Source organism: Cynara cardunculus, assembly GCF_001531365.2.
Source record: "Cynara cardunculus var. scolymus isolate 2C chromosome LG 8, CcrdV1, whole genome shotgun sequence".
Taxonomy (NCBI): Eukaryota; Viridiplantae; Streptophyta; class Magnoliopsida; order Asterales; family Asteraceae; genus Cynara; species Cynara cardunculus.
The window spans coordinates 2,531,730-2,545,422 of record NC_037535.1 but is presented as its reverse complement, the minus strand read 5'-3'; the positions used below and the strand labels follow the sequence as shown (position 1 = coordinate 2,545,422).

The following is a 13,693-nucleotide window of genomic DNA, read 5'->3' as shown; positions in this document are numbered from 1 at the left end:
CAAGGCGGTGGCGGAATCCCTAATAAAGATTGCCCCAATAAGAACAAAGGCCAAGGAGGTGGAGGAGCCGCTCCTGCTGACGGAAAAGGCGGTGCAGGAAAAGGCGCGATTTACGGAGGTAACGATGTTAAGGCATCGTTCTTTGGTCCACCGCTATACCAACAGCCCCCGTTGGAGTCGAAATATATGGGCGAATGGAAGATACATAACCCTAACGCTGGCGTTTCCGCCATGCAATATCAGTTGATGCCAAATAACAGAGCCGTTTGGTTCGATACCACCAACCTCGGTCCATCGGCTCTAGAACTCGGCCCGAAAGGAAACTGTCCACCGAATCCCGACACTAACAACGAACCCGATTGCTTTGCTCATGCCGTATCATACGACATTGAGTCCGGCGTCACCACCCCAGTTTATGTACGTACCTTAATCATGGTTCTTTTAATTTCTTTTATATCCGTGCAGTTAGTTCCAGGATGGTATACCGACACAAACGTATTTATCCTTCGTTATTTGTGTGTTATAGATCCGGACCGATCCATGGTGCTCATCGGGACACTTGTTGCCAAACGGCGACCTCATGTCTACCGGAGGTAATAAAATGGGTTTTAGAAGTGTTCGAATTCTAAGTGGGAATACTCCGACTCCAAAGTTCGAAGAACGAGAAAACGCTCTTGGTGCTAACAGATGGTACGTATAATTAAGGGTTTGTTCAGTTGTGACTTAATCAATAGTTTTTTTTTTATTGCTAGCAAGTTCATGGCTAAATGGATCTCGTTATAGGTATCCATCCAACTGTGTTCTGGAAGACGGGAGCGCGGTGGTCGTCGGAGGTCGCGACGCCTATAGTTACGACCTCGTGCCACCACAAGTGGACGGAAAAACCCAATTGTTCGATTTCCCGTTCCTCAAACAAACCACCGATCCCCCCGTCATCCAAGGCTTTTACGTTGAAAACAACCTTTACCCGTTCGTTTTCCTACTCCCCGACGGCAACGTATTCATCTTCGCCAACGACCGCGCCATCGCTTTCGATCCAAAAACCGGCAAGACCGTGAAGGAGTTCCCACCGTTGGAAGGCACCTCCCGCAACTATCCCTCCTCCGGTATGTCCGCTCTTTTCCCGCTGCGGCTCAGCCCTAAATTCGATCAACCGATTAACGTCGAGGTGGTGGTTTGCGGCGGCAACAGCCACGACGCCATCAACCAGGTGGACAAAAAGTACACCCAAAACCCAGTCTTCGTACCGGCGAACGCCGATTGCAACCGAATCAAAGTCATGGCTGATAAACCGGTATGGGAGAAAGAACAAGACATGCCGACACCAAGAACCATGGGAGATCTCCTCCAACTTCCCAACGGCCAATTCCTTCTGATCAACGGCGCCAAAAAAGGTTGCTCCGGTTGGGAAGACGGTGAAGATCCTAACCTAACTCCGACCGTCTATATGCCGGAAAAAGAAATGGGTAAAAGATTCAAAGAACTACAACCGACAACCATCCCCAGGATGTACCATTCCGTTTCATCGGTTCTTCCCGACGGTAAGATTCTGGTCGCCGGAAGCAACGCCCACCAGTTCTACACTTTCGATGGTCCATATTACCCAACAGAACTACGAGTAGAGAAATTCTCACCCCATTATCTCGACCCCACATTCGATAAAGAGCGTCCGGTGATCAACTTCGGTACCGACATCGTTCTGAAATACGGGAAACCGTTCAAGGTGACGTTCACGATGAAGCCGGACAAGCAGTTGGGGTATGGAGATATCATCGTGACATTATTGTATCCGCCGTTTACTACTCATGGTTTCAGTCAGAATCAGAGGATGATCATTCTTGGGGTTGAAGGAGTGGACAAGAATGTGGTCTCCGCCGTGGCTCCGCCGTCTGGAAAGATCGCACCGCCGGGATACTATTTGTTGTTTGTGAACAACCGTAGTGTGCCAAGCGCAGGCATCTGGGTGCATCTTGACTAGAATACCCCTTGAAGAGGATTATTGGTTTGATTTGGGTTTTTTAGGCACAATTTTAGTTTTGTATTCTCGCTTGTAGCATTTTTGTATGTTGCATGTTGAGTAATAATGATAATAAATTTTGGTTATTTTTTCACAATTAATCCTTCATTTTCTTACTTAATTAATTAATTCTAATATCTCGTTATTCATTTTCAAGAGAGAACCCGATTGTTTGTGATAACTGTGATATCCAATCTCAACCATACATTATTAATAATCAATGATTATTATTGAACATATTAATTTTGGTAATTATTCATTAATTTTCAAATAATTTATAAATTAACACATAATATATATATATATATATATATATATATATATATGGGTAAACTACCTCTCTCTCTCCGACCAAAGAATTTCTAACAGTAAAACACAAAACAAATATAATACACGCTGTGATACCCAAAAACTTTATAACAGTAAGACACAAAACCATTTGTGTTACACATTGTGATACCACTGTGATAACATTTTGAACATGGGTTGATAATAGATGTGATTTGAGTTTTAGGCCACACACAACCACAATGTGATACATGACTGTGATACAATTTTGTTGAGATAATTAAAGAAACCGAATTCTTGATAATTAAGGAAACCGAATTTGATAACTATTAACTAAGAAAAATATTTAAATTATAATTAATCATTTTATTAAAACACCCTTTACCTATTAATTAATGTAATACAATTATCTTACGGTTACCACAACCTAATTAGTTCTCATTTAATTAGACATATATATATATATATATATATATAATTAACAAATAAACTTATATAATTATTTATAAATAAGAAAATGGGAAGATTTTAATACTTCTATTAAGGTTTTTAATTAGTAGAATGTAAAACATTATGTATATATTTCTTAAAGTAGTTAATTTGTATATGTTGATAATTATTTGTTGTTACAAATAATTTGAGATACACCGTTAATAAGGGTGAACAAGTCAAGAGAGCTAAACAGAGAGACATGTCAGCTCTTGTTCGGGCATTGACAAAGGAGAAAGGTCTGTTGCCAGTAGTGACGGCCAAAAATTGGCACCGGTCGGTCATAATCTGTTCCAGACTTTTTCAAAACCGGCCATAACTGGTCTCGGTCGAAAATGGTAAAATCGATCAAGGTGGTTCATAACCGGTTATGGACCGCCGGTCCCGAGCATTAAAAAATAATTTTTTTTATTTTTTAATGATATATATTTTTAATACATTATAAAATTTGTAATTGCGTTACTCAAATACACTTTAAAAATGCGTTTTATTATAATAAAAATTGCATTGTCTTACAAAAATACAAATTATTTGAAACTACATTTATTCATCAATCATCATCGGTATCTCATGTCGGATTGATTTGAAGAGTTCTGGTGTCTTGAATTCTTCTCATAGCCTCTTGGTCGTCAAGGTCATCAATGTTGAGTTCCTCATTATCATCATATTGTGAGTAAGTGTCATCAATTATCGGTAGTTGGCGGCGTACTTAGTTCCATGGCGATTTCATTTTCTTTCATATTTTCTTCCACCTCTTCAATCTCCATCTTTAACGATGTCGTGTGTTGAATTCTATCAACCCTATACAAGTAGTCCTTCAGACAGATGCAACATTTCACGGACTTCAGGCTTAGTCTTGTCCGATATATGGAAATGATCCTGCCACTAAGAGAAAAAAACATACTCTGAAGCTACGGTACTAGTTTGGATTGTTAGTATATCACGTGCGATGTATGCCAAAACCAGGAATTGAGATTGTTTTTGTTTTCAAAAATCTAATAGATCAAGTTTTTCAAAATCTTCGACATCATTTGAGGGGCATTCGGCCATAAAGTTAGTATGCACATATATATTTAGTTCACCCAAATCGTTATCAAATCGACTTTTTTACTTGATGCATTTAAAACCTCGTTTATTAAATTAGTCATCAACTATTTCCCACTTTGTCGATGACCATTAGATAAAAACTATAACCCACACACCCACGACTTGAAGAGCTTTGTTGTTGGTTTTCTCGTCCATAAAAATGTTTGTAATGATCAAATAAATCTTGAAAATTACAATTAAAAAAAGGTTTTTTTCAATTGAAAAAAGAAATATCCGTAGCCGTATCTAAACCAAAAGCCACACATATTTGTGTAATTAAAACTTCAACACCGATAACATACAAATATGGGTTTAACGCCGCAGCACAAAAATAGCAAATGGGATGCTCATAAAATATTTTAAAATTTTCTTTTTCATTGAACTCATCAACCTTCCCCGATCATGATGTTCTTCATATTGGGCAATCTTACTTGCCAAAATATATAATTGGTGGTTTAAAACTAAAGGACTTGTTGGATAATAAATATCGGATAAAAGTTATGTCGCATTTTTTAAATCACCTAAAATATCGTGCAATCCTTCAACCACGTCCCAATCAAGATTTCAAAAAAAATTGCGAGTAATGGTGTCTATACAATGAATAAATATAATCTTTTTGTTTTATCAAATTTTCAATCATAAAATAAGTCGAATTCCAACGAACGGGCATTATCGAACCTCGATCCCAAAGCTTTGAAACCAACATCATCTCAATACTTTCTATATTCGGCATTCATTTTCTTACCATTTGTGAAAGTTTGCCGCAACATAAGTCTAAACGTATCTATTACGGGTTTACAAGTATTTAAACCGTCTTGAACGGCTAAATTTACTATGTGTGAACAACAACGTATATGAAATAATTTATCGTTTAAAATAGGTGTCAAATGACACTTTAATTTTTCCACACATAGATTGTTATTACTAACGTTATCAAATGAAATACTAATTATTTTAGTAGTTAAATTATAAAATGTAAGATATTTTTTAATAATTGAAAATTGACGTGCACCCGAATATGGTGCACCAAATGGTTCAAACGCGATTACACGTTTGAATAAATGCCATGATGAAGGCTCAATCCAATATGTCGTTATGCATATATAAGAAACCGATAATCCGTATGGTGCACTCCATACATCACACGTTAAAAAAAGATTGTTAGGCAAAAGAGAAAATTTTGTTGCATTTCAGCTCGATACATTTTCCACATTGTGTTTTTTGGATCAACTTCTTAACGTGAGGGTTGTCGAAATGTCCAAAAGGCAACCCGAGTTGAATGACACATTGTGTTGTCATTTGTCAGTTCAACTCGGCATCGTACGACCATATTTGACCTTGAGTGTCAAGTATCGGTTGGCTTGAATCGCCCCCCGACCTTAACATCGGGCACGTTTTTTCGGTATGCCTCCTTAAAATAGAATTTTCCTTCCACCGTAAGGAGAGCTTGACACATTTTGCATTGTGCTTTTCTTTTCTCGTTCTTGAGGACCACCAAGTGGTAAGAATTCCAAATCTCGGACTTTCACCCATGTTCGGCGAGAACTTGGGCAACTTGTTCTTTTGATACATCATGTTGTTCAATAGCCATTTTGTAAGACAAAGAGAGAAATAAATGCCAATTGTGAAGTGTAAACGAGAAATGAATACGAGTCGAATTCACATAATATAGCGAGAAACCGAGAATTGTGAACGTTTTTTGTGTTTTTTGCGAATTGAGAACTTGGTATGTAAATCTCTCAACCAAGACACATATTTATAGTGTTTAGAAAGCAAAAAAGACCAAAAAAAAAGGCTCTCTAACGGCTAGTTTTTTGAATTTTCGGGCCGGGCCATAACCGGTCCCGATCCCACGAACTGTCAAAAACCCCAACCGGTCCCGGTCCGGGCCGGTCCTTTGCCGATTCCGGTCCTTAGGCGGTCCTGAGCCGGGCCAGTTTGGCCATCACTAATTGTGAGGGTTTTCCTGGGCCGAGCCATAATTCTTTAATAGAAAAGGCAGGCCTATCAATAATAAAGAAAACAAATAATAAAAGTACCGGTGGAACCATTTCGACGTGCTTGTGGACCGGGGGGAATATTGCAGACSAGTGCTCCCTCTCTCTCTTCCGTCTTTGGCTTTGAGATATACTGATAATAATTTTGTTATAATGTTATTTTTGACTCAAACCAATATCCATATCAGTAATAATGTTACAAAGAGTTTGTGAATCTTTTTCTTCCAAAAAAAAAGGTCTCCTAAGATTAGAATTGACTGAAAGAATCATCTTCTCTTGTCAATATATCATCACATCTTCTTATTAATTTGGGATAACAAAACTCAATACGTTTCAAGATTTAATAAATATTTCATTCTCGTGATATCATCTCGTTACTTTTGATTGTTACTTCAATATAAAATAAAATTTGAAAATAGTATTTTTAATTTTAATTTTATTAAATTGCAATATATACATACACATGTACATAGAGAGAGATGTGGTTATTTAAGAACTTTAGATATTTTGAGAGATGTTTAGGGATTGTTTGGCGATTGTTGAATGGTTTAGTACAAAATGATTAAGTGGTCAGAATGATTAAGAGACTCTCATGATATATTACAAAATGAAATATAATTATTTGGTAATTATTTACAAAGAAATTAAGGCGCTGAATGGTTAAGAGAGACTCATGATACAAAATCATTCAGAGAGTTTTAAAACCATTAAGAGACTTATTTTTTCTACCAAACAAGATTCACCTCTTAACGATTCAGATGTTGCATCTTAATGAAACTATTAAGAAATTAAACATCTTACAAAACCAAAAAGTTCAGAAAATTCCTATGAGAAATCTTATTCTATGAGCGTGTCACGTCATTCATTATGATTGTTGCTTATATATATAAAATATAGAAGCTCAAAGCAATACAAAGCAAATAATTTGAAGTTAAATGACGATGCATCACATAAAAACAAAACTGATAAAAAGCATGGAAGCAACTACAACCAAACACGAACAGATAAGCTATGGAAGAAATTACTGAACTCAAATAGACTACTAATGACAAGTACGGAAGGATATGGCTCAAGTGGTCGAGCCTACATCATAAGTATGGAAGGATACGTAATAGGATGCAAACGAGAATCATAAACCAAATGAACGCATCATTTTTTAGCGTTAGCCATGGTAGAAGTTATATCTCGGGTTCATGAAATGGGATATGGAGATGTTCTTTTGATTATCTCGCAAGTCATATATACCCACCTTTTATGACTCGTGGTTTGTCCCAAAACCAACGGTTGCTCATTGTCGGTCTGGTGTCAATCAAGAACAACATGATCACCACCATCTGGAAAGCTTGCACTGGTGTAAGATATACATAGATTTTTCCTCCGATTCAAAAGGCAAAGACAACATATACAATTTTAGTATGGATTGCAAATTCCGCTAATTGAACAGTAAGATGGAACGTCAAAGACACACCACTATATCAACAATACGGTTCATGGCATGGTTTTAACCTAACGTGTAAAAAGGTGGGCATCCTTACAGAATGAACCAAACGTCTGAGATTCATCTCCAAATACCACTCATTTGTTCTATCATACACGATTTACATCCCACATGATACACGTTCCAGAGGGCAGCGTCGTACCCTTTTTGTTGCAATTAATGGATTTAGTAAGAAAACATATATTGTTACCATTTTCTCATTGGGGTGCACGTTTTATGAACCCAAAGAAGAGAAATATGGTTCTGGTGAAAAACATAGCTGGCTATGGACTGCATACCCGACGTGCACTACTTCAATTTCTATTAGTTCCCATTTGGGTTTTTAAAACAAAATAATCCCAAAGATAATATCAATACAAAAAACGGGTTCAAATATAATCAAGTTCAATACATAACGTCTGCTAAATACCTAAAAAGGTAAACGGTGCAATTCATTCAGACCATCTCCAATCGGTTGCGACATTTCTTGCACCAAAATGGTGTAAACAAGCCACAAGGGTTGTGGCCAATATCCCATCTGCCCCAGGTTCGACTCCATGCGTCCATAACAATTGTGACCATTGAGTTTATCAACGTTGATGTCTTACGGTCACAATTTATCAGGATTAATCTAGACATAGCCTGTGACACCCTGCTAAAAGAAATGGTGTAAAACAGTAATTCATCTCCAACCCATTACACCATTATTATATTATGGGCAAGATTCAGCAAACTGCAAACATAAATTTTTTATTTTATTCACTTATTGATATTAAAGAAGTTATAAACCTACAACAACAGAAATGGTGCAAGAATGTCAAACTGGAGGAGAAGGTCAAGATATGTTATAAAACAAAGTCAAAAGAACAATGAGACTCATCTTGGTGAGGTGCATTTGGTGGACACAGGCTATAAAAGGCATCAAGAAACAAGAAGAATATCAACCAACAACATTACATACCTCTAAGCAAAGAAAATGGCAGGTTTTCAAGCTTTGGCAATGGCTGTTTTTGTGTCTGCAATCGCATTCCATTCCTCCGTGGTTGATGGGAAGTTCTCGAAAAGCATGTATTTCAATTGGGGTGCTCACCATTCCTCGATTCTTGGCAATGGCGATGAGCTCCGCCTTGTTTTGGACAAAACTTCAGGTATACATATCCACCATCTTCATCTCTGTTTGCTGAACTAGAATTGAAACAGATAGTGGTTAAATTGATGGGTCATAAGTCAGTGATTCAACTCCAACTTTGATATATAGGATCCGGTGTCCAATCGAAGAGGGCGTTCCTATTTGGAAGCATCGAAATGCTGATCAAATTGGTTCCAGGAAACTCTGCTGGAACTGTAACAGCCTATTATGTAAGTTCAATAAGAACTCCAGTAATACCAAATTACCAACAATGGAAGCTAATTTCTTATGTTGGATTGCTGTAGTTATCGTCCACAGGTGCCAATCACGATGAGATTGACTTTGAGTTCTTGGGGAACTCAACCGGAGAGCCGTACACGGTGCACACAAACATCTACACTCAAGGTCAAGGTAACAGAGAGCAGCAGTTCCAATTATGGTTCGACCCAACTGCCGATTTTCACAACTACACCATCCACTGGAATCCTACTGAAATTGTGTGAGTAAACAAAGTAATCTTGATGCCAAACGGTTGCTTAAACTCGTTTTAATCGTTTTTTTCTTGATGTATGCAGATGGTATGTCGATAGCCTGCCGATTCGAGTCTTCAAGAACTATCAGAGTGAAGGGATTGCATACCCTAGCCAACAAGGGATGCGAGTCTACTCCAGTTTGTGGAATGCTGATAACTGGGCCACAAGAGGTGGGCTAGTCAAAATCGACTGGACGGCTGCACCTTTTGTGGCTAATTACCGTAGGTTCAGGGCTAGAGCTTGTAAGTGGGACGGACCTGTTAGCGTTAGCCTGTGTGGCTCGACCACCCCAGCCAACTGGTGGACATCTCCGGCTTACAAGCAGTTGACCATCAGCCAACAGGGTCAGCTGAAATGGGCAAGAGATAACCACATGATCTACAACTACTGCACAGATTACAAGCGTTTTAACGGCCAGATGCCACCTGAATGCTCTAAGCCACAATACTAACAGAGGAAGATCAAACCTCATTTCCAATTCATTGAATATTGATTCTTTTAAAGCATTCCATTTTATATACATTTCAAGTTCCTTTTGTTGCCCTCAAGTTTCTTTCCCTTCTTGTACTAAGCATATTGATAAAAATATCATTTTCTGTATTGTAATTCAGTGATTCAAGCTATCAGATTGATTAAAACATGAATTCTCCTACGTTTAACTGATCAAGATGTTTCTTGAAATCTAACTAAAATCTCAGCCAAGAAGAGTAATAAAATCTCAAATACCATAAAACAAGAAAGAAACTACTATTAGATTAATAGCAAGAATTCAAAAGATCAAGACAGCTCCATCAAAAGTTGTTCTTTTTCCCCAATTTAAAGCTACGTAAATCATGAGATTCGACTAATATGCAGCACTATATGAAGGTGCTCTTGTGTACTCATTGATAATGTATGCAAAATAAACCCAAATTTTTTTGCCATATCAGCATTTTATCAAACACCTGATGGGCAATGATACAAACAGCACATAAATACATGATAAAATCAAAATCCCAAATTTATTTTAGTATCTTACTGTGATAATCAACAAGAAAGAACAACTAACTTACAGAGTATCCTGATTGAACATTTATATGAATCAAAGAAGACGTGAAAACAGCATGCCTGCGGATTTTCAGAGCTACTGTCCTCCGGTGGCTTCAATCAAACAACACAAACATAAACACCAAGAACAATGAAAAAAGTACCAAAAAGAGTCAACCCAACACGCGTCTCTTCACCGAGCAACATCCCAAACACGGCCGTGGCAGCAAACGTCGTCGCATTGGTGACCGGAACAGCAAGAGAGATCGGTGTGTCACTTAGAATTGAGAAAAAAGCAGCGGAAGCAGATAGATTAACAAGGAAAGGAACAGAGTACTGCCAAACTAAGAGGAGATTGAACCAGTCAATGAGGGTTTTGACAACTGGGCTTTTGTGGGTTTTGATTGATGAAGATTTCTGCTTAAGAATTTGTTGATCACATATAAGCGCACCTCGACGCATGAGGGCATTTGTGGCGCCCCATATGAGGCCAACGGCCACCATCTTCTCGACATCTCCGCCTCCCATTCCGCCGAATTAGGTTTCTGTGCGCTCATGGTGGCTGAGAGATCCGGCAAGTCCAACAATCCAAATTTATTTACAAAAATAGTCCCTCAATTATTAGATAATTGACTCATTCATTTTAATTGAATTTTCTTTCGCAAATTGAGTACAACCTCCATCCCCAAAATGCCAATATAGACGAGATCACGAGGAACCTTAGAATTAGGTTTCTTTCGCAAATTGAATTTTCTTTGCTCTTGGTATAAATCAAACATATTTATGGAGTCGTTTAAATATGTTAGATTTCAAATATATTGGATATTAAATTGTCATACATTTTTTTTATCTATAGACTGTAATTGAAACCATAACTCTTCTTTATTCAAATTGTATTAATATGAAAAGACCAAGTGTAATTTATATCATCGTTAAATCTTCTCTAATAAAACCAGTTAAACTTCAAAATCGTTAAAATTCATGATTTTCAACGCATTGCATGAATACACAACTAGTATATACGAATATGTAAAGCATTTATAAAAAACCTATATTAAAACAACCCTTTTCACACATCACCTTTTTGGCATTTTTTCATCTTCCCCGACCTTTGTACATCTTACATGTTTGCCACTAACGATTGTTTTTCCTTCAATAGAATTCGTGAACTGCTTCTTTTTTTAAGTATATAATATTTATAACAGTAAATGTAACAAATAAGCTCATGCACCTTTCTCACTTATGGTGAGGTTTGAACCCCTGGCCTCTTATGAAGTCAAAGACTACGATACCGCTAGACCAAAATCCTTTTGATGTGAATTGCTTCTCAATGGTAGCACTTCCACCATTTGAACAAACATTCCCCACAAATAACCGTTTTAATAATAATATAAACGTTACATGATTTACTAGTTATCATTTGGGTATGTGGTTTGTAACAAGAACGTGAGTAGCAATGCAGAAGGGCAAAACGGGAAAAACATGTTCTATGAATCTGTTTCATTACAGTTGTTATACATATGAACCTGATGCAATCATATATGACATATAAACTTGTTTCATTACAGCTGTTATACATATAAACCTGATGCAATCATATATGACCTTGTTTCATTGAATAGTTTGAGTCTGTTTTATTGGAAATTACCCTGTTTCATTGATTTTAGTAAGTATCTATTAAAAATTTACTTGTTTCAATATTATTATAAAAACCAATTGATTGATAATTTCCTAAAATACCTCTGATCTATGTAATCCTTCCGAGATAGACACAATTAAAATATTACTAAAATTATCTATTATAAAGCCAAAGTACAATCATACCCTTATGAATTAAAAATAAAGAAAATTAAATGAAATTACGCTATTGGTTGATGCTAAGTTGTTGGACATTTTATCAAATAATGTCTTATAAAAATAATTAATATTATGTTTTTATATAAAAGTGTCCTAACAAACTTGTTACGACGCCCAAAATGTCATATAAATTTATTACAACGTTTTTAGATATGACACTTTATTTTTTGATCATATATCTTATAAAGTTGTCTATTATGACGCTTATTTATGGTAGTGTCCTATAAGCCAAATTTTATTGTAGTGTCCATGTCTAGTTTTCATTGGAGGAGCGTGTTAAAGTCTCACATCAACTAGACTTTGACCATTTGTCTTCCATATATGTTGAAACTACAACAAACTTATATGATGTCTAAAATGTAGAAGCGTCATAAAAATATTTTATAGGATTTAAGTTTATAAGACCAAACCAAAAAACATCTTATCTAAAAATGTTATAATAGGTTTATAGGACGTTTTTAAACATTTTAACAAGTTTTTTAAAACGCTTTTAAAATAAAATGTCGTATTAAATATCTTATAGGACACTATTTTAAAAAGTGTCTTATAAACACAAGTGTCCCATAAAAAATGGTTTATATGACACTTGTTTAAAAGTGTCGTATAAAATAGCAAATATGTTATTTTATTTAAAAGCGCCTTAAAATTGTTATTAAAACATCTAAAAAAAACGTCCTATAAACTTATTGTAATGCTTTTAAAGAAACCCTTTAAAGTTTGGTCATATAAACCTAAGTTCCATAAAGTATTCTATTATGATGCTTATATAATCTAGGCGTCCTATAAAACCAGTTTGCCGTAGTGTTGAACATTGTTCCTCTGATCCGCAAGGGAGCTTTTATTGAAGTTGATTTGGGGTTTCTATGTATTCACACGTTATCCATCTTTTTTTTATGTATGCAGATGGTATGTCGATAGCCTACTGATTCGACTAGTTAAAAACTATGAGAACGAAGGGACTACATACCCTAACCAACAAGGGATGTTGAGTCTACTTGAGTTTATGGAATGCTAATAACTGGGCCACAAGAGGTGGTTTAGTCAAAGTCGACCGGTTAGCGTTAGTCGGTGTGACTCTACCACCCCAGCCAACTGGTTCACGTCTCCGGCTTACAAACAATTGACCATGAGCCAATAGGGACAACTGAAATAAATCAAACAAAGAAATTAGAATTTGGTCAAAGGAATTTGTCATTTCAATTCCTTCGAATTCCACGAACCAAACGACCCCTTAGGGGGTGTTTGGTTCACAGAATGGAATTTGATGGAATTGGAATCCATCAAAGGAATTTGATGTAATTTGACCATGCGTTTGGTTGGTAGAAATTGGAATAAAATCTCTCAATAGATTTGGAACAATCATCTTTGTATGGACTATCCCATCCATCGCCCCGCCAACAACCTACCAGCCACCATGTCACTAAAGTCGTCGCCACAACTATCATCCGCCCTGCCCCCACCACTTCTGCCCTACCCTACTCCATAGGTGGGGATTGTTGCGGGCAGGCAGGGGTGGGGCTAGGCAGTGGGGGTGAAGCTAGAGTGGGGCAATAGGTGGCAGTGTGATAGTTGTGATGACTATAGTGGTAGGATGGTGGTTAGTGATGGGTTAGAGTAGGGTAAGGTAGGGTGGGGGCAAGGCAGGACAGTGGGGTGGGTAGGGGTAAGTGGCGGGGTGGTAGCTGTGATGATGCTAGTGGTGGGATAATGGTCGGGAGGCTGGGGCCAGGGAGTGGGTGGGTATGACGACAATAATAGTGGCATGGTGTTTAGTGGTGGGTTAGGGTAGGGTAG

The 13,693-nt window shown here is 37.2% G+C and overlaps 3 protein-coding genes across 3 annotated transcripts in view; 2 read left to right on the top strand and 1 right to left on the bottom strand.

Moving 5' to 3' along the window:
* LOC112516791 (aldehyde oxidase GLOX1-like) overlaps positions 1-1,978 on the top strand; it is a 2,741-nt gene extending 763 nt beyond the window's left edge. The window contains exons 2-4 of the mRNA XM_025124025.1: positions 5-417; positions 527-690; positions 784-1,978. Of these exons, the coding sequence (XP_024979793.1) occupies positions 5-417; positions 527-690; positions 784-1,978 (1,772 nt within the window). The remainder of the gene's footprint in view (positions 1-4; positions 418-526; positions 691-783) is intronic.
* Positions 1,979-8,258: 6,280 nt separating this feature from the next.
* On the top strand, positions 8,259-9,655 carry LOC112516537 (probable xyloglucan endotransglucosylase/hydrolase protein 26). Its single transcript, XM_025123627.1, has 4 exons — positions 8,259-8,502; positions 8,613-8,713; positions 8,789-8,982; positions 9,059-9,655. The coding sequence occupies exons 1-4, from the start codon at positions 8,331-8,333 to the stop codon at positions 9,465-9,467; spliced, it is 876 nt and encodes a 291-aa protein (XP_024979395.1). The 5' UTR covers positions 8,259-8,330; the 3' UTR covers positions 9,468-9,655.
* A 257-nt stretch (positions 9,656-9,912) lies between these two features.
* Positions 9,913-10,608, bottom strand: LOC112517067 (transmembrane protein 234 homolog). Its single transcript, XM_025124379.1, has one exon. It carries the CDS (start codon positions 10,568-10,570, stop codon positions 10,163-10,165), a length of 408 nt encoding a protein of 135 aa, XP_024980147.1. The 5' UTR covers positions 10,571-10,608; the 3' UTR covers positions 9,913-10,162.
* Between the last annotated feature and the right edge of the window lie 3,085 nt (positions 10,609-13,693).

Coding starts and splice junctions, on each gene's coding strand:
- LOC112517067 (XM_025124379.1), bottom strand. CDS start 10,570: ATGGGAGGCGGAGATGTCGAGAAGATGGTGGCCGTTGGCCTCATATGG.
- LOC112516537 (XM_025123627.1), top strand. CDS start 8,331: ATGGCAGGTTTTCAAGCTTTGGCAATGGCTGTTTTTGTGTCTGCAATC. Junction 8,503..8,612: donor TGTTTTGGACAAAACTTCAG/GTATACATATCC, acceptor TTTGATATATAG/GATCCGGTGTCCAATCGAAG. Junction 8,983..9,058: donor TGGAATCCTACTGAAATTGT/GTGAGTAAACAA, acceptor TGATGTATGCAG/ATGGTATGTCGATAGCCTGC.